Below are 27,121 nucleotides of genomic sequence, written 5' to 3' on the forward strand. Positions count from 1 at the left end.
AACAAGATGAAGCAAACTGATCTTGTTTTAAGGATTTTTAGATATTTTTCAGTAAAATACAAACATTTTCACACAGAATAAGATTTTTGCCTTAATATACTATGTTAGAGGAAAAACAAATATGATCCAACGTGGATTTACTTGATAAAATATGGTTGTGACTGGTATCAGGTGAGTGTAATATGGCTAGAAATAGCATTTTAGCTTAGCATAAAGCTAAATATTCACATGACAAGGTTTCTTTCTTTTTCTGTGGCTCCAAACTTGATTCAATCTGTCTGCTTGAATGAATGTAACACATCTTAAGCGTTTCACCGCTGTTTAAACACTCTGGATTGCATAATTTACATGATTAAATGTTTTCCTACTGAATAAATATTAAATGAAAATAAAATGCAAAGTAATCTCTTCAGTAATCAAAATACTTTTGACTGTAACTGTATTCTAATTACCAATGTAGTGGAATACATTTACTTATATTTTGTATTTTAAATACGTAATCCCGTTACTCCCCAACCCTGGCGCCAAGGTAGTGAAATTAAAATGAACCCGTGTTAATTAAAAGAAATGTTTAATCATTCAAAATTTCATCCAGTATATTAAGATATAGGCTATATGATGATATGACAAAATATTGCATAGTAGTAATGACCCACCAGTTGGACAGATACTGTTCTGTTTTATGGTCACCTTTAAAACTACAACTGTTGTATGAATTTAAAGTAAACTCTGTTTATGTCTTTAATTGAAATACATAAATTCCCGAACATGAGTTTAAATGTATATGCAGTGTGCTAAAGGTTGAATGGCTTTGTCTGGCCAGATGCATTGCAGAAAATGTGATTCTGTATGTGCCAATACTATATTGAACTGTGGTTAGGCCCAGATGTTGAGTTTCTATCATGATCTTTACCTGCAAAATACGCCCATCAATCAAAAGAGACAGACCAATAATCCAACTTTATATGCCATACAAATATGAATACATTATATAGCTTTATTAATACAATGATTTTCAAGCGCTAAACAGAGAGATCTTGAGCAGATAAATTGGTGTCCATCTAAGAAAAACACTGCATTCATTCACCAGGCAAATGAAGCTCCTGAAAAGACAGGAGCTGTGAAGAGATCAAGGGGAGTGCTTTTTGAAAGCAAAATAAAGTGGCACCAAACTCAAATGCAAAAAGAGAAGAATAAAAAACCCGAATAATTATTTTACTCATTGCAGTAATAATATAATAAATGGAAAAGAACAATAGTAATAATAGTTATAATATAGGCCCAATTACAAAAAAAGTGAGGTTGCTAACTTTATTTCCAACAATAAAAATAAATTTCCTTTGGTCAAGTAAAAAAAAAAAAAAAAAAAAAAAGAACAGGAGAGCACTGCCCATGCCAGTAGCCCAAGTCCACGGTGGGTTTATCATTTCTTTTATAATTATTATTCTTTTTAAAATACAGTAACTAGACAGTTGAGGCTCTAAGGCTGTGAAGGAGGTGCAGAAGGCAATCTGGTTATAGTGTCACTCTGGTTCATGCTGCAGCATGCTTTTGAAGGGGCGTCTCCTCTCAGACTGCAGGCGCGGGGGCATCAGGGTCAGACTCGCTGTTGAAGTTGTTGCTGTAGTGGTGACCAGGTGGAGGGTGGTTGGGGAGAATGTCCAGTTCATCCACTTGCGGTCCAGGGTGCATCACCACAAGCTGATCCTGGGGAATGTCTGCTGCAGCTGCTGCGAGGTTTGTGATGGATTTGCTCTTCACGCACTGGAAGTCCACGTGTCGACTCTTACCCTCCTCCTTCTCCCATGACATGCGGATGAAGGGTCTTTGGACGTAATTGTAGATAACTTCAGGTCGACCACCTGGGCGCTTTTTCACTTTCTCTTTGTATGTTGGGTAACCTACAGATGCAGAATGCTTAATTAATATGGTTTTATATTCAAAACATGTCCTCGAAACATATCCATAAAATCAGTACAATTATAAAATACAGCGTTCCAGCTGTGCTAAAATAGAATTTTACAGCTATGATGAGAAATACTTGTATCACTGCACAGCACCCATAGAGGACAAATATCAACCTTAACACTAGGTTCACATTTCAGAGACCATGGGCTCTATTTTTCGTGAGTTTGCAAAGTGCAGCGCGTGTTTGCGCTATCTGTGGGTGTATTGTATGTAAATGAAGTGCCACAAAGAGAAATTTGCTAATTTCCTGAGAAATAAGCCATTGCGCCAATATGTTTGAGAAGCATGTCTTATCTCAGCGCAGTCTAAACTCAGTTCCTGCATTTGCAGTTTGGAGATTTCACCAGCAGATTGTAATAAAGTTAATGTCCAAACTCTTAAAATATAGTGGAACATCAAATTATGTCCATGACATTCACTGTTGTAGCTGTTTTATGAAACAAGTATTCATGAGATTTGTGTTAAACTATCTTAAATCATGGTTTATTTTTCAATTATTATTATTATTATTATTATTATTATTATTATTATTATTATTGTTTATTTACAATTGTATTTATGATCTAATATGTATTGGTATTTTTCCACCTGTTGTCGTAGAGTGATTTTTAAGTCTGCAAATGGGCCGGTGGAAGAAGTTTTAGAGAGTAAAATGTTTGAATTTGGTATGATTTTTTTTTTTACCAGTTCATTATTTTGATTATATTTTCATTTCATTTGAAGTGTAACTTGAATTTAGAAATGTTTTTGGTTTAATTTTTTCCTGTTTCAATTAATGAATAAATTTTTTCAAAATCAACCGCTAGATGGGTTGCGTTCTAATACAATCACTGTTAATACTAGCCATGATTTGTGTTTCAGTAGATGAAAATTATTATTAATACTTATATTCTCTATAATTTAACGAAGCGTAAATCAAAATCCTGACGAGAACCACATTTTCAATGCGAATAAAAGGAGCGTGTCACTATCATAGAAATATGCCTGACATTCAATAGGGATGCAGTTAATTCACAAAAGAATGCAAGTCCATATTTCTATTCTTTTAATTCATTGCATACATTCCAATTACACTACCAAATGTTTATAAATGTGTGGCCTTTGTTTATACCCCTGCTGCTTGACAGGAAATTGACTATATAATAGGACACAGACGGTGGAATAACCGGAGAAGAACCTCAGCCCATTAGCGATTTGCGTGTGCAATTTTGCCAAACCCACTTGCGCTTAGACTTAGCGCAAGCTTGCATGAAAATACCAAAACTTCCTGGCCATGCCCACTGACTTTGTGTGCATGACTTATGGCATAGTGCAGCGCTTAGCGCTAGCGCTCTTATAATAAAGCCCTATATCTTCTAGCAGAAGGATGACACTTAACAAATTTGCTTAATGTTTTAATGTATGTCCATAACACTTTAGTAACAGTTTTATAAAAGCATAAAGGCACTTTAAGGCTGTACTATGTTTTACATTATTGCTTAATGAGATAACATATTTGGCTGAACAACACGATACAAAATAATATAAAATGTAAATTTTATACAGAGGATTCTTACCTTCGATGCCTAGTCTGATTTTCTTGAGTCCTCGCTCTTTTAAAACTGATTTGGCCACATCACGGTTTTCAATGTACTTGAAGAATCGATAGAGTTTTGTACTGTATATGACTGAAATGGAAAAAAAAGACAGAAGCAAATAGAAAGCACATTTGTAGAGGTCACAGAGAGAAAAAAAAAAAAGAAACTTAAAATGCCATTTAAGATAAAACAGAAAGCAGTGTCTGATTTACTTTGTGAATACTCCTCTCCCATCTGGGGTGGGTACTCCTCATCCCAGTCCACCACATCATCGTCTGTAAGCACAACGATGTGACACTCCCTCTCTCCATTCTGAGCGCTGGCCACCATCAGAGGGAGCACCATCTCCTCCAGATAGAACTCAAACTGCCGTCGAGCGCCATCATTGGACAGCTCATGCATCAGGGCACCTAGAGAAACCAGGTCAACAAGAAACAAACAAACGTAAAACTGTCATTTCAAAACAGGGAAAGGTTATCTGACACTGTGAAATTCATGGCCAAGAACACTACAGTTTAGTTGTTACATCACAGCACTTTGCATTGATGATGGATTATACACAGGGTTTGAAATGAACACCCACCAAATGTGGGTATTTCATAACAGTGTCAGGTACTTTTGCTCGTCTACCCGCCACTTTGGCGAGCGACCTGTAAACATTTCGGAGTGACATGACAAGAAATGCCATTAGACACAAAGATGCATGTTTGAAGAAACACACTTGAATATATTTTAAAGAGCAGATGAAAGAAAAGCCGTTAATGTGCGAGTCTGATTCGCTGTGTGTTCATTCACACAGTGTCGCTCTGGTGCGCTGAGCGCTGCACTAGCGCTTCTCACAGAGAACGCGCCTGCATAAAGTTCTCACTCTTCTCAGTTTCAGACGTCTGAAAACAGTTTGCAAGAATCGTCTATGAGAAAGTTGTCAAACTCTGCAGGTTCACTTAATTTTGACATTGCTTAATTACGAATATTTGTGACTGTATATGTTACCATACAAAGCACATGACATGCAACGACATTAGGTGAATTGTCATGCGTGTCATCGTAATAAAGTACAGTCTCAGAAATCGTGCCTTAACAAGAAGTTTCTCTTCTTTGCTTGTCTATTTTTTAGCCTCCTTTAGTTTGTTGTAAAATTACCAGTATGATAATAATACTATGGTACTAATTACTATAGTACCATTAATTCCATTAATAATAATACTTATATATTTTATTACAAAATATATTTATTGCTGTCAGTAGTTAATCACGATTAATCGCATGTTTTGAAAGTGCTGAAATTTGACTCTAAATATACTTTTCCTGTCAAAATGCATTTATTTCCTTCTTAGGAAAGAAAAAACAAAACAATATTTAACAATATAATGCTTTATTAACATTTTCCAAACAAAGCCTTTCACAGTATAAAAATAGAAATGCACTAAAATTCAAGTAACATTAAACATTTCCCAAAGTCTAAGTGGGAGGTTGACTGACTAGTCTCTAGTCTCTAGAACTAGTCCCCACATAGGTTGCATATTCATTGCAATGGGCATTAAATCTCTTAAACTCATCCTCCACAATATTAATTTCCCGGTAGACTGTGGCTATCCGCTTTGTTTCAGCAATCGTGAAGCTGCGTTCATGATTCGCATCAGCACCAACATCAAACGCCTCTTTGAACACCACATGAGAAGCGTTTGCAAACAAAACCATCTAATTCCGTGTTCTGGTGATAGTAAAGATTTGATATGCTTCTTTGGTAATTAAACTGTGCCTTACCTAGGCTGAAAAATACTTGATTTCCATCACAAGTCCCATCTAGGCTTATTCTGTACAACAAATAGCGTAAAGAGCTCATTTCCCCATCACATTATCACTGACCCTGAATCACTGTTGAGTGTGTTTGGTGCGTGGGTCAGAGTTATGACTCCAGGCAGACACATCTGCCCTTCCAACCAGTGTTTATGCTGGTATATGCTTTATTAACGTTAAATGTGTTACGCAGTTACGAAAAATGTACGTGTTAATTTTTTTTAATCGCATATGTTAACGCGTTAATTTTGACAGCTCTAAATATATTATCTTATTATATTACAAAATAATATTACATTTTTTATAATATAAAAGTTCTGAAAAATCAAAGTGGCTGGTAAAAAATCAAAGTGGCTGCTAAAATTGGGCATTCATCAGCCACTGTGGCTCATGGGCAAAAAAATTTAATTTCATACCCTAATTATCAGAGTAAATCTCATGTACCAAAAAGGGGATTTCTAAAGCAGAGGAATTACTCACTCAGGTCCCGGCACTTGATAGTACTGTAGTCAAAAGAGATGCACAGATAGTCACACGCTTCCCTCAGCTCGGGAATGGAGATTCCATCAGGACAGCGGATTGTCCCAGATTTATAGTAATCCTGCCAGTTAGGGAAAGAACAAACAACAACACAAAGGCTGCTATTACAAAAGCTGTACAAACTTAAACACACTGGCCTCTGAAAGCAAAGTGTAATCAAGCCAATGTTTCCACAGCACTGCTGCTGGACAATCGTTAAATGATTTTGATCAGAACGTTAAGACTACAAACTGACACACAGTCAGATTTACTAAAAAATAATAACGAAGACAAAAATCAAGTAATGATGAAGTTATGGTAATTATGAAAATCTCATAGTGAGAACATCAGTGCCAAGGATCTAGTTAAAGGAAAGAGTACAATTTCTGTACCACTGATCAGAGTTGCAAAAACAATGTTTGCAAACATACAGAACCTGCAGAGGCAATAAAATAAGCTGCAATATCAAGAAAACAAGAGAGAAATAAAGCATGGCCTCTGTGGGCTTTCATGTGTTTGGAAACTAAATATATATACACTGGCGGCCAAAAGTTTGGAATAATGTACAGATTTTGCTGTTTTGGAAGGAAATTGGTACTTTAATTCACCAAAGTGGCATTCAACTGATCACAAAGTATAGTCAGGACATTACTGATGTAAAAAAACAGCACCATCACTATTTGAAAAAATTCATTTTTGATCAAATCTAGACAGGCCCCATTTCCAGCAGCCATCACTCCAACACCTTATCCTTGAGTAATCATGATAAATTAATCATTTGGTACTAGAAAATCACTTGCCATTATATCAAACACAGTTGAAAACTATTTGGTTCGTTAAATGAAGCTTAACATTGTCTTTGTGTTTGTTTTTGAGTTGCCACAGTAAGTAATAGACTGGCATGTCTTAAGGTCAATATTAGGTCAAAAATGGCAAAAAAGAAACCGCTTTCTCTAGAAACTCATCAGTCAATCATTGTTTTGAGGAATGAAGACTATACAATGCTTGAAACTGCCAAAAAACTGAAGATTTCATACAAAGGTGTACACTACAGTCTTCAAAGACAAGGGACAACTGGCTCTAACAAGGACAGAAAGAGATGTGGGAGGTCAGATGTACAACTAAACAAGAGGATAAGTACATCAGAGTCTCTAGTTTGAGAAATAGACGCCTCACATGTCCTCAGCTGACAGCTTCATTGAATTCTACCCGCTTAACACCAGTTGCATGTAAAGAGAAGACTCAGGGGTGCAGGCCTTATGGGAAGAATTGCAAAGAAAAAGCCACTTTTGAAACAGAAAAACAAATAGAAAAGGTTAGAGTGGGCAAAGAAACACAGACATTGGACAACAGATAATTGGAAAAGAGTGTTATGGATCTTAACCCCATTGAACTTTTGTGGGATCAGCTAGACTGTAAGATGCCTGAGAAGTGCCCGACAAGACAGCCACATCTATGGGAAGTGCTACAGGAAGCGTGGGGTGAAATGTCACCTGAGGATCTGGACAAACTGACAGCTAGAATGTCAAGGATCTGCAAAGCTGTCATTGCTGCACGTGGAGGATATTTGATGAGAACTCTTTGAAGTAGTGTAAGAAGTTCTGAATTTTTTTTCCCCAAATTGAAATAGTAATTATTCATGTTATTAATGTCCTGACAATACATTGTGAACAGCTGAATGCCACTTTGGTGAATAAAAGTACCAATTTCTTTCCATAAGAGCAAAATCTGTACATTATTCCAAACTTTTTTTTTTTTTCTCGAAATAACACACTTCACCTTTAAAGCTCTCACACTCTATACATCATCTCTTTCGCTCTCTCTGTGGATTACTAGTCAGTGAAGTGTCATTGTTTCAATGCACTCATGTGTGAGTTTATTGATTGTCTACATTTCTTTGCGCTACAGCAGCAAACTGAACACTGACCTGAGCTCAACTCTACCCAACACATAACAGACGATGTGAAAGATCATCAGAGGATGTACAGCAAAGCTGATAACAGGCTTATGCTGCACTTAACTTCATTATTTCAAAGCTATTGCTGGAAGCTCATTGTGAGATGTTTAAAGAGACAACGCAAGCCACAGTCCAAGCCAGTGACCAAACCACAAACCAACAGGTGTTTGTATTTATACAAATCTTTGTCTTTAAATATATGTTAATATTTAACTTTGTTTTTAACAACATCCCAGCTTTTATGGTTATTTTCATGGCAAAATCCAAGTTAAAACATAATAGGTTTAAAAAAGAAATTAAAAACCTGTGCATAGACATGCTATTGTAGTAACTGAGGCTGGACAATACAGTATAAAAATAATAAAGTCTTCTATTGAACTCGTATCAGCCATATCACAAGTTTAACCTCTTAAATTGAAAATTGTAGTACAATTCAAACATTAATAGTAGATACAACACTTGAATAATCATATTAAGTGGCTGAGGAGAGTCCCCTGTTCTCTGTTTAAAAGTGCTTTGAGTGTAGTGTCAGAAAAGCATTTTAAGTGTAAAACTCATTCAAATATGTAAAAAAGAGTGTTTATCTTCAAAGCAAGTTATATTTCTGTTTCAAATGTTTAATCATTTAACATAATATCATCATGAAAATAGCACGTTATGACTCCAGCTCCAGTCATGATCACACACAGGCGATGTCCAGGTAAGCTCAAATTGGGAGCAGTGCCTGAACACGACAGACGTAATGCATTCTTCCGCAAACTGCTTGCAATTTTAAGTTTCAACCACAGATGTCGCTAGAGAGCACAAAGTTACATAGTGCAGCTTTAAACTGCAAGAAAAATATATTTTCTTACTTGATATTTTTGTCTTGCTTTCCAGTAAAATATCTAAACATATAAATTTGACTTGATCAAAAATGGCAAAAGATGTTAAGTCTTATTTTAAGAGAAATCTGACAAAATTAATTTAACTTTGAATTGTTTATTTTTTTAAACCATTGAAGTTTTTTCTTGTTTTAAGCATAAACATTACAAAATTTAGTACGATTTTTCTCAAAACAAAACTTAATATCTCATGACAAATACGATATTTGTCATAAGATAGCTTATCATGTAAATATATCTTGTAATAAGAATGCTTAGATATTTGTACTGTAAAACAAGACAAAATATTAATTCAGAAAATTACTTTTTTTTTTTTGTAGTGGCTGCATTATGTCCAAGTGACCCAAACAGATTCGATTCAAAGGGACATATGGATGCTAAGCACAGCCCTTTCACTGGGTAACTAACTAATATTCAACAAATAATTAGGCTAAATAACTATAATGTCTTAGCGCACAAAACTATCAAAGTAAGAAACAAGAAAAGCTTCAATACAGAGTGGCACAAAGCTGCTTATGCACATCCTGGACACAGAATGACGTGCTTCAGTGTAAGCAGAGCTCTTGCGGTCAGTGCAATCCTCCCTGCGCATTCAAAGTGCATCGCTGTTGCAACATTGCGGGGTGCAACATGTAGTTCATGCCATCCAACAGTTTGACGAGCCTTTTGTACAGCTAAACTATTTATTAACCTTTTCTCACGTGAGTTTCTCCTCTACTGACAGACCCCCCAGCGAGAGTTCTTCAAAAAATCTTACCTTACACTTCACAGTAGATGCACTTGAGGACAGATTATTATTTCACAGCAGGTGCACTAAAGATCAGATTATATATTATCAAACGTGTGATGTGGATTTTAGATGGTTATAATGATTGGTTAGACAAGATGCGAATGCTCTTGCCGGCTATGCGCACCGCCATATTGTTTACAAGCAATGCAACATGGGATTCTGAGTTTGTGATAAAAGCATAGAAGGTTCTAAAAGCCTAGCCCTCCCACTTTCCCAGCACTGAAAGTAGTTCAAATGAGTCACAGATGAAATGAGATGGCTCAAGTGGACTGACTAGTTTGTATATTCTTTGTTTGATGTCAGAAAACATGAACTGCATTAAAATAGTCAACTCCAACTGTAATGGCTTTAAACTTGTATTTAGTGATTGTTTTAATGTTTTTAACCTATAAAAAGTAAGATATTGTGATGCTGAAAAGACTATTTGAGCAGCTGGTTCATTATGACAACTGCTTCAGTCCCTCTTTTGCTGGTAAACAGCAGCACAGATGCAGATCACACCAGTTTGATTGTATGCCTCTGAGCCCAGCCAAGTGTAATGAGCGTCCATGCAAAATGGTTAAGGCAGTGTCTTACAGAATCTGCAGAACTACTCCTGAAAATACTCTACACAGCACCTCACAAATAAACCTTTCGATTAATCATAATAACAGTAACATTACCTACAGCAAAGGATTTGACAGTGAACAAGTGGCACATTGATGGCTTAATATATCTTTCTATCATTAGTATATTAAGCAAAACGTGTCATTCTTTAATTAAATCAGGGAGACTATTTTAAAATAGTTTGTCTCATGAATCATGATTTGTAACAGAATCGATTATTTCCCCACCCCTAGTCAGTAGGGGATAAATTTGACAGTAGTCACCATCATCCTAAAACAGTGTATCTTTCAAAACTATATCTAAATATCTGTGGCTGTAATCTTGTTAATGTGTGGGGGACAGTAAATGGGTAAGACATTGATTAACAGAAATGACCCACCAGAATTGCTCTAAACACAGTGGAGCTGATGCCCTCTGCCACCTCATACTCTCCTTTGTCATTGGGCCGAGTGAAATTGTGCTCCCTTCCAGATCCAAACATTCTAAAAAAAAAAAATAGATCGATAATTAATCAAAGAGATGTTACTTAATAATACACTGAGAAACAATTTCAGATATTTATTACAAAGCATAGATTACTGGCTTTTTTTACAAATTAGAGGATAGATCACCCAAAAAGAAAATTCTGTCATCATTAATTTCACTCTTACGCAGATATGACTTTATTTCCTTTCTGCCAAATATCTCCTTTTGTGCAGAAGAAATAAAGTCATACAGGTTTGGAACAACATGAAGGTGTGTAAAAGAAAGTTTTTTTGGATGATCCATCGCTTTAACAATTTAACAGATGAAAAGTATCCTAACCTGCCCAGCATGGTGTTGGGCTGTGCTGTGAAAATTGAGGGGTCCACCACAAAGCGAGTGTTATCCACTATAAGCGTAACTTTTTCTGATGTGCGGACACTGCGGGCTCCATCTTTGATGTTCTCATAGACGAAGACCATTTCACCGAGGATCATGCTCTTGTAGGTGCCCTCCGAGCTTGACAGGCTGCTGTTGCGACTGCTGGCCACCCCACTGCTGCTGCTGGGAGAAACTCTCTGAGGCCTGGGGCTGCTGGGCCGCGAAGACCCGCTTTCACGATCTGCTCATGAGACACAAACAACATAATTGCAAATCAAAGGCCTGAGCGGAAGCCTTCTGTTAGTGCGACCAATAAAATCAAACTTGCCATTTAGTCCATTTCTGTGCTCTCTTTGAGAGCATCTAAAGGGATGTACAGTGCAAGAGTTTTGCAAGGACAAAAAACCAACAAAGACAAACAATTTTTGCAGTTTAAAATGAAGCCTTTTATGTTTTAGTAACCACGCAAGGTCATATTGTAATTCCAGTCTTAATTCAATCAATTATGCAGCATTAATACCGATGACTAAGAAATCAAAGTCTGCTGGTTTCAAAGCATTTTAGATGGTTTCCCTCCTCATGTAGCCTATAGATAAGTGTCGCTTTCACAACTTTTCACGTCAGTTTATGGCTTTTTTTGCTCATTAACGTGAGGAGACAGATTAAAAATGAAATATTACATATTTCTGGACTGTGCATTTGAATTCACAGAGTTTTTAAAAAGTGTTATTAATTGTAAATAAACCATCATTTTTGTATTGGCATTTTCATGCTTATAACCGATATGCTGATGGTTTTAATTTGGTCAATAATTGTCCGATATATATCGGCAGCTGATACATCGGTGCAACTCTAATTTAAAGTCTTTATCTTTTGGGAAAATATACCAAAAATATAGATAACTCGCAGGCATTAGTGATCGAACGATATGGGTTTTTTTTAATGGCCGATGCCGATATCCAGAGTGCAGGATGGCCAATAAGCCGATACAATACTGATATATCACACAATTTAATATAGTAAATAAACATAAAATTGCTAAAAAATGAATAAACTCTTATTTAGCACTATATTTTCTCAATTTCACACAAAACGTTTAACTTTGTAAAACTAATCTAAGAAAATAATACTGTATTTTAAATTGTAGATAGCAGTTTCTTCAGATTTCTGTTTAGTCATCAAATGTTAGTAATTTGCCCATGAAGAAATTATTAATATATCAGGAAGGAAATAACAGCACACACGTTAGCAATCGCGTTTTCTCAAAAAATACAGAATCAAACCAACTGCACATACAGTGCATAGTGAATAAGACATTTACTTATAGCAGACGTGAAGCGCTTTTTCTTTGAAGTTGCACACACGCCCACGTGTGGATCCAGCATGAGCAGCAATCTCCTGACAGTTTAAATGGCCTGGATCGCCTGCTTGCATTGTCACAGAGTGACCGTCATGATTTATGAATCAGAGGAACTTTTGATCCTGATACTGAAGTTTTGATTCTGGCTGATAGAATATGCGCTTCAGAGAAATACATTAGAGCGCTCGACGAAGAAAGCGCTGGATTTTCGTGGGGTTCGTGAATTACATCGGTTTAAACGAGATATGCACATATTTGCAGATGGTATATAATAGAAGTTTTATTGATATTTGCCTTTTATCATAAGAAAAGTTACAGGGAACTTTTGAGGAGAGACTGTTAGAATACGTGCTTCAGAGGAAGATTTACGAGCGTTCCACAGGACGCTGGTTCTGCTGAAGTTGTGCGAGGTTGGTTTATTACATCTGTTTAAATGAGATATGCGCATATTTGCAGATGGTATATGATATTATTTTTATTGATATTTGCCTTTTTATCATTAGACAAGACAGTTAAAAGTTACAAGTTCAACTGTTGAGGAGAGAGAGGGAGAATGAAACAGGTGAGCACTTTAACATTATGAGCTCAAAGGTGTCTGTTGCGGCTCTGATATGGGGACCGTTTAAATGACACTGTGTTGCACACCAGTAACACGATGGCACGTAACAACAAAACGAACCGTGACTGGTCGTTTACATGTCGAATACAGGTGATTCTCAGCGCCCTCAAGAAACAAAGGGCCAAACAGGAAGATTTATTGGCCTCGGCGATATATCGGATGACCACCAACAAGCATTTCCAAATATTTGTCCATTTGAATTAGAATGTCCCTCTAATACTACCTGCCACTGACTAGCAATAGCAAGTAGCAATTCATGGTTCATGGCTGTGACAAACTAGGCTACTGGCCATTTAAAGAAAAAGGGATAAGTCCTTTGGTATGTCCCGCTCCATGTCCCTGTTACAATAGTAAATATGTCAATACGTGAAAGAAAACTACACTCATCAAGCGATTTCATGGCATCTTTAGAAATGATACATGCTTATAAGAATGAACACATTAGACGTAAACGCTACAGGGAGTTATCTCACCGCTGTTGTGTTGGCGTGTAGGTGAGGTTACGTTGCGAATACAGGGTGTGAGCTGGCCTTCAACACGCTCATGTGAGGAGTCACGAGAGCGGTCACTGGAGCGACGTCGATCTCTGGATCGGTCACATCCTCCGCTGGCACCATACATGTTCATTTTCACCAGGTAAGCCTCAAGTCCAGACTAACACATCTGGCCACTGCAAGGAAAGACAGAAAAAGAGAGAGACTTAAACATAGAAAACACCTCTACATATAAGGCCAAGAGTCATAATTCTGTGACGCTTAATGGAAATGTGCTCCAAGAGTATTTTAAGGTAATATGGCTCCCACAACACCACAGAGCTCAATTTTAATCTTTGTATAGCAAAATTAGACACTTAACCCTTTTGCAAATACATTGTCTGACAATGCTTTTATGTCTGAAGGTGAATTTGATGGGGTGTGATGCAAATCAAATGTTCAACTGATCTTTAACACCCTTTGTCTACTCGTAAATGTATATCTATGTACATACTGTATATGTCGAACAAATGTCTTTGGCTGCTGCATTGCATCTTGTTGTTGTTGTTCCAGTGTCTCGCATATTCATTATTACTGGCTGCTATATTGTAGACTGTTACAACAAGTACAAAAAAATGACAATCAAAATATAATGCCTCATATTTTGTCATTATGTGAAGACACACTGGCCAACTCTAGGAAAGAATGCTCAGAAAGAGAATCTCTCTCCTCTTCATTAAATTTCTGTATTGTTAATACACGTACACCACTGTTTTCGTTGTGGCTGTCTGAACAGTGTATTTGCAGACCGCAGTTTGCTTGACTGGAGATGCCATAACCATCACGTTTTTAATACGCTGTGTAAAGTTGAAAAGACTCTACGTTCTGTTCATTCAGCTGTGCTCCATCTAGCAGTTTGAAAGGTAGAACTCGCCTAGTGACTGCGCTTCTCCAGATTTTTGAGCGCTGTCTCTGCCCTGGACAGAATGTCTAAAGGGGCAGTCACACAAGGCTTTGAGCACACAATTTTTTTCAGACAACGCAGCGGACCAGGAAATGTCATGCAGAAGGGCTTCTGGTGTAAGCAAACAATACATCACAAAAAAATAATTATATTTCAAATGTTAAAATATATTGTCTATTCACTTTTCTGCATCAATAAAACACATATTTGGCTTTATTGCCAAGTGTGCTCACGTACACGTTTTTTTTTTTTTGATGACAGGAGAAACAAGTGCACACAGAACATTACAGTGAGACACAGAATATAAAACAAGGTAAGAGTATAAATAGACATACAAAAAAAAAATAGGACTGTACAAAGAGGGAGTGGGCAGGGTGTGTGGGGTCCAAAGTGATTCTACCTGCACGTTTCATCACTCTGGAGACGTACAGGTCTTGGAGGGTGGGCAGGGGGGCACCAATAGTCCTCTCAGTAGTCCTGACTGTCTGTTGTAGTTTCCTTCTGTCTGATTTGGTGGCTGAACCAAACCAGACAGTTATAGATCTACACAGGACAGACTTAATGACGACCAGATCATCATAATCCTCCACCTGGTCGTCTAATGGTTAGACGTAGACCTGGAGAGGACTTCAAGCCACAGTGTCTCGCACCCACTGTGAAATTTGGTGGAGGATCGGTGATGATCTGGGGGTGCTTCAACAAGGCTGGAATCAGGCAGATTTGTCTTTGTGAAGGACGCACAAATCAAGCCACATACAAGGTTACAAGGATGAAAACACGCTTCCTTCTGCTCTGACAATGTTCCCCAACTCTGAGGATTGTTTTTTCCAGCAGGACAATGCTCCATGCCACACAGCCAGGTCAATCAAGGTGTGGATGGAGGACCACCGGATCACGACCCTGTCATGGCCAGCCCAATCTCCAGACCTGAACCCCAATGAAAACCTCTGGAATGTGATCAAGAGGAAGATGGATGACCACAAGCCATCAAACAAAGCTGAATTGCTTGAATTTCTGCACCAGGAATAGCAATGTAAAAGACTGGTAGAGAGCATGCCAAGATGCATGAAAGCTGTGACACAGCATCTTTTTTGTTATTTTGACCAGTTGTCATTTTCTGCAAATAAATGCACTAAATGACAATTTTATTTGGAAGAAATGTTGTTAGTACTTTATAGAATAAAAACTAAAATGTTCATTTTACTCTAACACATACCTATAAATAGTAAATCCAGAGAAACTGATAATTTTGCAGTGGTCTCTTAATTTTTTTCAGAGCTGTATTTTTATACACTCTCAGAGCATTTTACTTGGAACACTATAGTCCTAAGTGCCCATTCGCCTCAAGGTTCTACGTGTTGTGCATTCTGAGATGCTATTCTGCTCACTACAATTGTACAGAGTGGTTACCTGAGTTACCGTTGACTTTATCAGCTCGACCCAGTCTGGCCATTCTCCATTGACCTCTCTCATCAACCAGTCCCCTTAACCCTTATGCCTGTTCATTACTGAATCACTTTACAGTTGTTCCCGGTCAAAAGTGACCGGAAACATTAAGAGTGAATTTATTTTAATTGCTATGAAAAAAATGTAACAAATCTAACTTCAATCATGTAAAAGAACTAGAGTTGTGCATTTTGAGTGGGTTTTGGGGTATTTAGAACTTGTTATTATATTTTATTTACCTATGTGACCTTGAACTTTGAAAATGTACTTTATGAATATTTTCTCAAATACTGAGCCAGTCCTCATAAATCATATACAATTTGAAAGCTTAAAGTCTCAAGAATCAAAATGTGGTGTCCATAATTAAAAATATAAAAATATATGAAAACCAGATGAAATTCCAAGTATAAACACTAGCTGGCTGCAGAGAGCTACTTATTCATTCCTGGTTGAAGAGAAGATTTATAGATTGTCATGTTCTGCATTTAGATATATATTTAAACATTATCCATTACAGTCCTGTCTGTGTGGTTTTTGTATTTCTTTCCCTTTCTGTTTTGTTCTATGCACTGTCAACTCCACAGGTGTCAGAGAAGATGGGAAACACCTGATCCTAACAGAATGTGGTCTATTTAAGTCTTCCTCATTCGTTTATTCAGTGGCACCACTGACGATCAAAAGGATAGAGAAGATACAACATCTCCGAACATGCCTCGTTTGACCTTGCTGTTTTGGATACTTTTTTTCATATTTCATGTTTTCCTGTCTAAAAAACACTAGAATCTTGTAATAAATTCTTAACCAAAAATGTCATTATTGGTTTAGTCTCCCTTTCTTGTTGCAGCCTTGAGCCGACTGTAACATTATCAAAGACTACTTTTGTCAAAGTTTAGCATTTTGTTTGAGGTTGTGTCAGTTTTTGCAATAATGCCACATTATTATTACAGTCAACCCTGAATATGGTGTTATAAAAAGTGTAAACTTTCCCTTTGATCTGTATGTCTTTGATCTGTGTGTGTATGTGCATACTGCTTCCAAAAATTACCTGAAATAAACAAGTAATAACCTTATTTATCCCTGTTTGTAGCAAGATGAATGAATGTGTGTGTGCGCGCACGTGTTCAGCACTGCAGATGTGTTATGGTCACACACACCAAAATGAATTGGTGAGTGTTCTGTATTGTGGCTGATTGTTTTATTTTTTTGACAAATTTCAAAATAATTGTTTTGTTTTATAGTCTGACCAGTTAGGCTGTGTGTGTGTGTGTGTGTGTGTGTGTGTGTGTGTGTTTTGCACTCTTGATGTTTAGAAGTCTCACCCCTTCTGTCTGTGTGTGTGTTTTTTGGCATTGTGGCTGTTTTTTAGATTTTATATAATTAATTATCCAAAAAAATCTGATTTTTAGTGTTTCCCATTCGTTTCCTATGGCGGTCACTTTTGACCGGGAACAGTAGAAGTGTGACTTTTTTTCAATTTATTTATTTCAAGAAGGGACAGTGTACATTAATCAACATTCATGAATGTAAATGTACCCAAATTAGCCCGAAGGCTAGTTTTCATTGGTAGTCCCTTTGCCAGATGTTATTAGGCCTAAAACTAGAGAAAAGAAAAGAAACGAGAGAAAAACAACAACAATAATAGAATCAGAACTTGTAAAACAACTCTGTAAAATACAATTAAACATATTATACAAAAAGACAATATATATATATATATACACACGCACACGCACACGCACACGCACACGCACACGCACACCACGCGCGCACAAAAGAGAGAAAAAAAGATAAGGTATACCTTCTACCACTTAGACTGATCAAATCAACTCCAGTTTTTGTGTGTGCGCTCAGATGTGAAATGGATGAAGTCACCAAGTCTTTTACCCGTCAGATAAAGGAAATCAGTTTTATTGAAGAAACAAAATTGATTTTGGTCAAAAATGAGCGAACAGTGCATAAGCGTTAAAAACAAGGCCCCTCTTTGACATGTTTGTGTATCGTGTAACGTCACATCACATGTTCATTATCGATCATTGTTTTCATGATCGATCATTGCTGTCACTTCTGAGTACTTTAGAACTTTTACCTTTATTAGGGTTAGGGATAGGCACAAGTTTAAGCATGATGTAAAAGCATCTGGCAGATAAACTTTCACAAAGAGCCCCATAATTTATCAATTTTACACCAGCACTGTTCACCTGAAACGGAGCTAATATAGTGGAACTACAACTACATTTACATGGCACTTCTATGTGCCAGAGTGTCACCACACCCTCTATTTTCCAGCACAAATCTAACATATTTAAAGTGAGTAATATCCAGATAGACTTGTAAATGGCAGTGGATGAGACATCTTTTCCAAAAAATGAGACAGAGTGTTTTTACAGCTTCTATTCCAGTCGATCAGGAAATTCCTGGAGTAAACTCAGCTTGATGTCATGAGTGTAATGTACAGGACAAATATGACTTAAGCCCTGATGTTTGTCATACACATAGGGTGTATGTGGGTCAATGATGCATTAGAATTTAAGGGGAAAAAAAAAACAAATATTGATTTAGCTCTTTTTCTGTTTACTGGACTTTGTATGACGTTAATTGATCAATGAAAACTACTTATGTCATTTTTTTTAAGACATCTTCCCTTTGAAAGTTTTTCACAAGTGCCTAAAACTTTTGCACAGTGTATTATACACACATATTATATATATATACACACACACACACACACATACACACACACACACACACCCACCCACCCACCCACCCACCCAAAGGGTCTAGGCAAAAGAAAAGTGGAAATTTTTACTGTTGGTGGCACTACAAAGTTTGAGTGACACACCCCTTGGTCTGGGGACATTTCAGAGCCTACCCTATCAGTCTGCAAAATTTCATAACTTTCCTCCAAAGAGTTCTAGGGGCTGCCATAGACTCCCAGCCATATAAATAAAAATAAGAGGAACAAAAATTAATATAGCTGCAAGCGGCAATAAGGGGGCCAAGCTCCAAAACGGCAAGCAATGCAGCACACAGACGGAATATGACACACAAAGCAAACCGAACCCACTTTGCAAGACGCCTCATGGAAGAATTGAACCCATGCCTCTCTGTTTCACATTTCTGCACACTTTCCACTGCACCACACAACCACAGAACTAACAGCCATCAAAAGAGACATACCAAGCTGAGAGTCAGCAGGTTTTGAATAAAAAATAAAGAAATAAAAAAAAATAAAAAAAATTACCTCCGCCATTTTCTGAAGACTTAGAATAAGGACGCAATGGTACATAAAAAGTTGTTTAAATTGACTAAACATTTTGACCACTATGTCTCCAAACTGCTCAGGTACCCTCAGGACATGATGTCGATGATGCATACCAATTTTCTTTCAAATCCAACAATGCTTTAAAAAAAAAAAAAAAAACTTCTATATTCTAAAAATTTGTATTGTTGAAATCTGCATGTCCCAAGGAGTCCAAAGAAAAGCTCATGATTTTAGGACATATGGTTTAAAAAAAGTTACGGGTAGAAATAGCAGTTTTCCAAATTTCTTGACTTATATGTGGTGCTGTCACCAAACTGTGCATGTACCCTTAAATCATGGACCTTACGAAACATATCATGTTTCATATCGATAGGACAAATGGTTGCAGAGACACAGCCTCACTTCCTGTTTTATGTCTACCTCGTTAATTTTGCAATGCCGTAACTTTGAAACAAAGACAAAAATCTTTACTATAATTTCTGCGTGGCTCTGTCTGGAGAATATTTTCAAGATTTGTTTGGGAATATCGGACTAAGTTTGAAGGATGTGAAACATTTAAACTGTAAACCTCAATCCAAGATAGTGGCCACTTTTAATATAAGAGGTTCAATTGAATCATTAGGTGGAGAGTAATCAGACAAAAAAAATAATTGTATCTCTAGGACAAACGGTTTAAAAGATACACGCAAAAGAAAAGTACATTTTTAAACTGGAGGTGGCACTATAGAGTTTGTCCTAGAGGTCCCTAATTTGCTATGGGGACTTTTCATGGCCACCCCTATCAGTGTGCCAAATTTCATAAATTGTCTATGAACAGTTCTATTGCCATAGACTCCCACTGGGGAGGACGAATAATAATAATACTAACGGATACAATAGGAGCCATAGCACCTTCCGTGTTTGGCCCCTAAATATATATATATATATTCTTTAAATAATTTATGAATTAACTAAAATGAATATAAGACTTTTTTGCAAGACGTGGAAGTAGCTTATATAAAGTTGAAAACCAGGACATATTTCCATCAGAGACGATGTTCAGCAATGGTCGCACCGTACCACATGTTGTTTTTCTAATTCAGTCAAATTTACAGGCAAAAAGAATTGGCCCCCCTCAGCAAATCAGGCATTATTCCAACAAAAGGCCACTATTAACTTTCTAGCCTAATCAAACTACTGATTTTTTTTTTTTTTTAACACAATTTTCAGCATCTTTTTGTCATGTAAGCACCTCAACTAAAAATTTTACGTTTGTCATTCCCACATATTGTGTAACCCTATATTTCTATTTTAGATACCCGAGGAGTGTAGTAAATACATGTTGGCACATGAGCTTGCAGAATGATGTAGGTCAAAACATCAAAACAAGTGTAAAGGCTCGGTCACACATACTGCTAAAATTATATCTCTTTCCATTGTGAATATTTAGCGTAGCTGTGTACGAAGCACCGCCCACACAGAGGTCACTGCCAAACCAAGCAACCTCCCATTGGTCAACGATACAAATTCGCCTGTCAATGTTCACCAAACTTGAACTCCACGTGAAATATTGCGCAGATTCCCATTGAGGTGATATTTCACCGTGGAATTCCACTGTTCAAAGGTATGTGTGACTGCGCCCTAATACTTTAATAGTTGAATCTTCAGCTAGTTAAAACCCAAATAGTTGGCCTTTGAAAACTGTAGCAAGAGAGGTTAAGTGACTCACAAGGTGATAAACTGGTTCATTTGGTAAACGACACTTACAAGGAAATGAATTGCTACATTTACCTCATCCTGTGTGTGCAGTATTTGAGTAGTGTTTACAGAGAGAAAGTTTACAAGACTCGTGATGCTGGTTGAACCCTAAGAAGCAGACCATTCACTAATACCATCATACACAACACAAAGTCACAACCAATGCACTGCTTTAACACTTCGATTAGTGAAATGAAGTAAAATAAAATAAAACGTTTTCTTGGTCAGAAGATATTTACAATTTGATTCATAAAGTCAGCAGCATACTGAATATACAATGGTCACAAGAAAGTGTTTGGACAAAATATCCAACCAAGTGGCATCTTCTGCAATTAAAAGATGCTAAACCTGAAAAAGGAGTTAAAATTTGGTCTAACCAAAAATTGATTAGGCTAGATCGCTTCAGAAGACATGGATTAAATCCCTAGCAGGGGTTCAAACTCATGAGAGGTGAAAAAGTTCAGAAAGTCATAGCATGTGTTCCATGGATATATTTTCAGTTGATTTTTGTTGCATTTAACCCTTTCGCACGTACGATCAAACCAGTGTGATTGCACTAGACTGGGCTCAGACGTGTACTGCAAATAGGGACTGAAACAGTTTTCATAATGAACCAGCTGCTCAAATAGTCTTTTTAACCATATCTTTATTTTTCTACATTACAAACATTCAGATAATCGCAAAATAAAAGTTTAAAGCCATTACAGTCGGAACTGAATGTTTTGATGCAGCGATGCGGCCATGTTTTCTGACGTCAAACAAAGAATGTAAAAACTAGTTAGTCCACTTGGGCCTTCTCCCATTTCGTCCATCACTAATTCTCACCACTTCCAGTGCAACAAGTGGAAGGGCTAGGTTTTTAGAACCTTCTATGCTTGACGAACTCAGAATCCCATCCAATCCAATTACATTTTTAATTATATATAATTTGTCTTCCAGTGCATCTGTTGTAAAGTGTAAGATGCCATTTTTTTAAATTACAGATGGTTGGGTAAAAATATTGATTTTGCGATGCATAGCGCTCTTCATTTGATCTCGATATCGATTCTTAAATCCCAAGACCGATCTTTCAGTCTATGCGCAATGAGAGGATATCACTCGCTTTTGTAATCAATTTTTGCGCTATACGTCTAAAATGTATATATTTGGCAACTGGCTGGTAAATGTTTACATTTCACTCAACAGTGAATGAATTGTGTAGTATAGACCTTATTCACGGTAGCGCCAACTTTGATTTTTAATGGGAATGACAACGAGGCTGTGAGGGAATGACGCCTCTTCAATAGCACGAAGAGTAAATAAATCTGTAAAAAGCTCCTAGATCACATCTGATTTTCAACAACTCATTTGTCTAGTGAATGTTCTTGAAAGTATGTTTTTTCAATGTTTTGTCCGCAGAACGATCCAAAAACACTTTAAACTGCAGCACAACCCATTAAAGAGACTGTACATCTGTCCCTCACAGCCTCGTTGTCATTCCTGTCAAGAATCAAAGATGGTGCTGCTGTGAATAAGGTCTATAGTGAAGTATTCAGTAGCGAGATCTTTCACTGCGTGTTGAGAGTAAAAGTTGTTCCGTGTGTCCAAAGACGAGATCCACACAACCCATTTGTCATTAAATAATGTCACTTTTAATACCCTTTCTGTTGTCTACAGTCAGATGTTCATCAAAAACAACAAAAGATAAACATTTAATTCTAATCATGCATAGCACGGATGAGATAAAGCCGTTCGAGTCTCTCTTGTTAACATGCGCTCAATTACAGAAGTTCTTTGCAGAACAGCCGGTTTTGTTAAAGAGACAGTACTGGTTTTTAACACGTGTTCAACAAAAACAAAAACAAAAAAGTAAAAATTATGCAATTAAACAAACATGTAACAAAAAATAAATACAACTGATATCATTTATTGATTGAATACAAGAATTTGTTCATTTTCAAAAAGCCAAAATGTGACCAAAGTAATAATAAAATAATAAAATATAATTAGTAAATGTAATATTTTCATAATGTACCTAGTTAGAAGGTACCCTGTATAATTAACAGCATTAACTGGGACTCACATTTTATACTTCTCTTAATAACACACTGGCAACTGACTATCAACCGACGGGGGTACAGTGTATTTTTATTGTATACAGTCTTCTTATTTTGTGTATACTGCATATTATTAGGTGTATATTGTATATTGTGTTGAGTAACAGATGTGTACACTGCTATGTGGAAATCAGATGTTTATTGTAATTGTTATACTGCTATGTTGCATGGAACCACACCCAAGACTTTCACCCACTGTTACACTTGTGTATATGGTTGAGTGACAATAAAAGGGATTTGATTTCGATTTGGGAGAGAATTGATTGCATATATAAGCAAAAGGGACATAACTGAAATAGAAGACTGAAGCTTCCAGTGCACATACAATACAATAACAAGACAGAGATAATAAAAACATAGAATAAAAATAAAAAGTGAATAGATAAGTATATATAGAAATACACAATACAAAAAAAAAAAAGACAATACATACATATACACACACACACATTATACATATATACACACACACATATATATATATATATATATATATATATATATATATATATATATATATATTATATAATGTATATGTATGTGTGTATATATATATATATATATATATATATATATATATATATATATATATATATATATACACACACACACACACACACATACATACGCATGCATATATATACACACACACACACACACACACACATATATATTATATGTGTGTGCGTGTGTGTGTGTGTGTGTGTGTATGTATGTGTGTATATATATATATATATATATATATATATATATATATATATATATATATATATATATATATATATACACACACACACACACACACACACACACACACACACACACACACACACACACACACACACACATATATATATATATATTTATTATGTACAAATACAAATCTGTTATATACAGATAGTGCAAGGGAATGTATTGGCAGAAGAATCATATGAATCAATATCGGATCGAATCGAGAGCTTGTGAATCAGAATCAAATTGGGAAATCTGTCTCAATACCCAGCCCTACTTACAGCGCACATTAAAGAACTCACACTGGGGGATCGTCAGTACAGGATAGGGATGGGCAATACCACTTATTTTCTTTTCGATCCGATACCAAGTACTTTTAGGCCAATATCGCCAATATCGATACCAATACCGATACCTCTACTGAATTGAATTTATACGAATTTTGGGGATAAAATGAGTAACTTTATTATTACTTTATTTTTTAATATACATTTATGGGCCTAAACAGAAAATTATTAGGCTGCTTTGTTTACCATTTAAAAATTAGTTAGTATAAGCCACATATAAAACCTTAAAATTAACCATAGATATTATTATATGGTTACTATTACTAAAACCAAGTTACCATATGGATACTACAGTAATGCTGTAGTAAAACCATAGTTAATCGCATCAAAACCTTGGTTACTGCCAAAAAGAAAGAAAAAAATCATGGTTACTACAGTCGTGGTTACTAGTCATGGTTAATACAATATTACTACAGTAAATCAATTGTACGTTTTCATAAGGATATCATTTATTAACGAGGATTACAGATCATTATCAATGTTTTAACACCTCTGAATTTAAAAGCCTGTAAAAATGGTCAAACGAGCCCATTATAATACATGTCACATCTAGGTTTGTCATTACTTAGTGTGAATAACTCCAGATGCTGTTTTTCTGTCATTACCTCAGGAAAGCAGTGCTATCGCTTTGAATGAGCGCTATGACTGAAAGGGTGAGCGCTGTCTGAATGCTAGTGTATTTTAGCATTTCTGCACGTCAAGATGAGAAAATAGTTCTGATGCCATGCAACAATTCGCTCATATAATTGTTCTTTACCACTTCCAAGCTTATGAGATGCATTAATATTCATGTAATCTAAATAAAATCACCACTTGTTAAAAAAAAATTCAGAATCTATATTTTTATGCGAGGATCGATATTCATGATACCACATCAGTATCGGAAGTATCGATACTTTAGTATCGATCCGCCCATCCCTAGTACAGGAAAAACTCACGTGCGAAAGGTTTAAAGCTTAGTTAAGCGTTTAAGGGTACGTTTACATGACAACGATGTACTAAAAATGGAAAAGTTTATCCTTTGCGTTTTTGAAAAGTTTCGCGTACAGACGACAACGTTGTCAAAATTATCCCCATTCACACGGATCCGTGAAAACGACTAAACACGCTCTATTACGCATGCCAGGCCAGTAGTTGGCGATGTCACTTTGTAAAGAAACACTACGCGCCTGCGCACATAAGCATTCTTCCACAGAGCGGTGAATACAAACAATGAAGATGGCGATCGCTGGTCGTAGTAGTGATGCAGTAAATCTACACTTTGCTGGAGAAGCGTCAAGCACAGTCCTGTAGTCCGCCATTGTAGTTTTGAATGTCTCGCGCATGCCTATAGACTGAACACGTAATACGCGTGCGCATGACTTTATCGTTTTCACAAATTCGCATTTTTGTATGTTTATACGGAGACGATAACGGCATCGTTTTCAAAAACGTGCACTTTGAAACCCGTTTTCAAAAGTTTGCGTTTTCAGGCCCCAAAACGTTCAAAACGTTTTTAGTTGAAAACTTTGTCGTGTAAATGGCTCCTAAGCTTAAAAGTACCCCTTTTAAAAGGTATTGGTTTTAAAATGTAAAACATTTTTACCAAACAATTTGGGGCAAATTAGCTAAAAAAAAATAAATAAAATAAAATAAAAAAAAAAGTTACTACACACCTTTAGCCAAAAAGGTGTGTAGTTTGAATCCCTGCACTAGAGTCATATGGATTCTTTTTGTTGCATTTATGTGCTTTTATGGAGTTTAAAAACGCTGGACACCATTCACTTGGATTATATGGACCGACAGAGCTGAGATATTCTTCTTAAAACCTTCTTCTGTGGTCTGCAGATTAAGCTGAGATAGGAGAAAGTATTTAAACGTAAAAAAATAAGTTACACACTTCGGCTTCGAGCAACACTTTAAAATGCACCAAGTGGCATCTGTAAACAAATCATGATAGACTTTAAATCAGAACTAACTTTCCTTCTCTGACCCATTTTTCCAATTACTTTTAATGGCCTTAACTGGCCTAGATTTATGGGATCTAGCAGAGGAAATGTGCAGTTTATTTCATTATTAGCTATGTTTCATGTAAAATACATGGTTTAAACGTTTGATAACCAGTAAGTATCCAGAATGCGACTTTATTTTAAGTGTGCCTATAATTTTATAACTTAAGATCCAACACACTTAGGATTTTAGCGAAAGACTTTGATTAGAAAAGCGTGCTTGTGCCATCTTTCTTGAAAATGAATGCCACTTGGCTTGATATTTTGTTATCTAATACGTTTTGTGACATAATTGACAAAATGGTCCTAATTTAAAATGCGCTAAACCAATTCTTTAAGAGACAAAAGTAACATGATCGGACAAACAACAATTAGTTTGACCATTCAAAATGAAGTCTCGCAGATGGGGTGTCACCCCGCCAGAGACTCGATACATGACAACACACAAAGAAAGACTGTTTTACAAAGAATGATTTAATTAAATGTGTACATGTGTCTCGCGTGTATGTGGTAAAGCAGGGCTCTCCTTACTGAACTATCAGCTAGCCACCGAAGCTAAACAACAACAACAACTGTTTGGATTAAACATGAACAAGATTCTTACCTTCTACAATGTCGTGAGCATAGTTGGTTGAACAGTTGATGTTTTTGGTATTGACCCGTGAGGTAAACAGGGGGAAATGAGAAGCGAACCTACTGCTTTTTTCAAAAAGCGAAATTGATCTCTAACAGCTGACAGGAAACGAGACTTTAAAAGAAGTATCGCGGGAACTCTTTGATTTATTTATTTATTTTCAAATAATAGGAAATATAGAAAGACAGACAGATAGAAAAAAGGAAAGAAAGAAAGAAAGAAAGAATAAAGATAGGAAGATAGAAAGATATATAGATAGAAAAGAAAGAAAGAAAGATATATAGACATAGAAAAAAGAAGAATAAGGAAAGAGAAAGAAAAAATAAAGATAGGAAGATAGAAAGAAATACAGACAGACAGATGATAGACAGATAGAAAAAAGAAAGAAAAAAGGAAAGAGAAAGAAAGATAGGAAGATAGAAAGAAAGATATATAGACAGATAGAAAAAAGAAAAAAGGAAGGAAAGAGAAAGAAATATAGATAGATAGAAAAAAGAAAGAATAAAAGTAAAGAGAAAG

At 36.3% G+C, this 27,121-nt stretch overlaps 1 protein-coding gene across 1 annotated transcript; it reads right to left on the bottom strand.

The window, feature by feature from the left end:
- Nucleotides 1-554: 554 nt before the first annotated feature.
- On the bottom strand, nt 555-26,709 carry btbd10b (BTB (POZ) domain containing 10b). The gene is made up of 8 exons (XM_051649419.1): nt 26,573-26,709; nt 13,397-13,593; nt 10,906-11,185; nt 10,481-10,583; nt 5,826-5,946; nt 3,758-3,955; nt 3,525-3,635; nt 555-1,901 (listed from the first exon to the last, which is right to left on the bottom strand). The coding sequence occupies exons 2-8, from the start codon at nt 13,548-13,550 to the stop codon at nt 1,570-1,572; spliced, it is 1,299 nt and encodes a 432-aa protein (XP_051505379.1). The 5' UTR covers nt 13,551-13,593; nt 26,573-26,709; the 3' UTR covers nt 555-1,569.
- Nucleotides 26,710-27,121: the final 412 nt, after the last annotated feature.

The sequence above is a fragment of the Myxocyprinus asiaticus genome, chromosome 2 (assembly GCF_019703515.2).
Source record: "Myxocyprinus asiaticus isolate MX2 ecotype Aquarium Trade chromosome 2, UBuf_Myxa_2, whole genome shotgun sequence".
NCBI classification, from domain to species: domain Eukaryota; kingdom Metazoa; phylum Chordata; class Actinopteri; order Cypriniformes; family Catostomidae; genus Myxocyprinus; species Myxocyprinus asiaticus.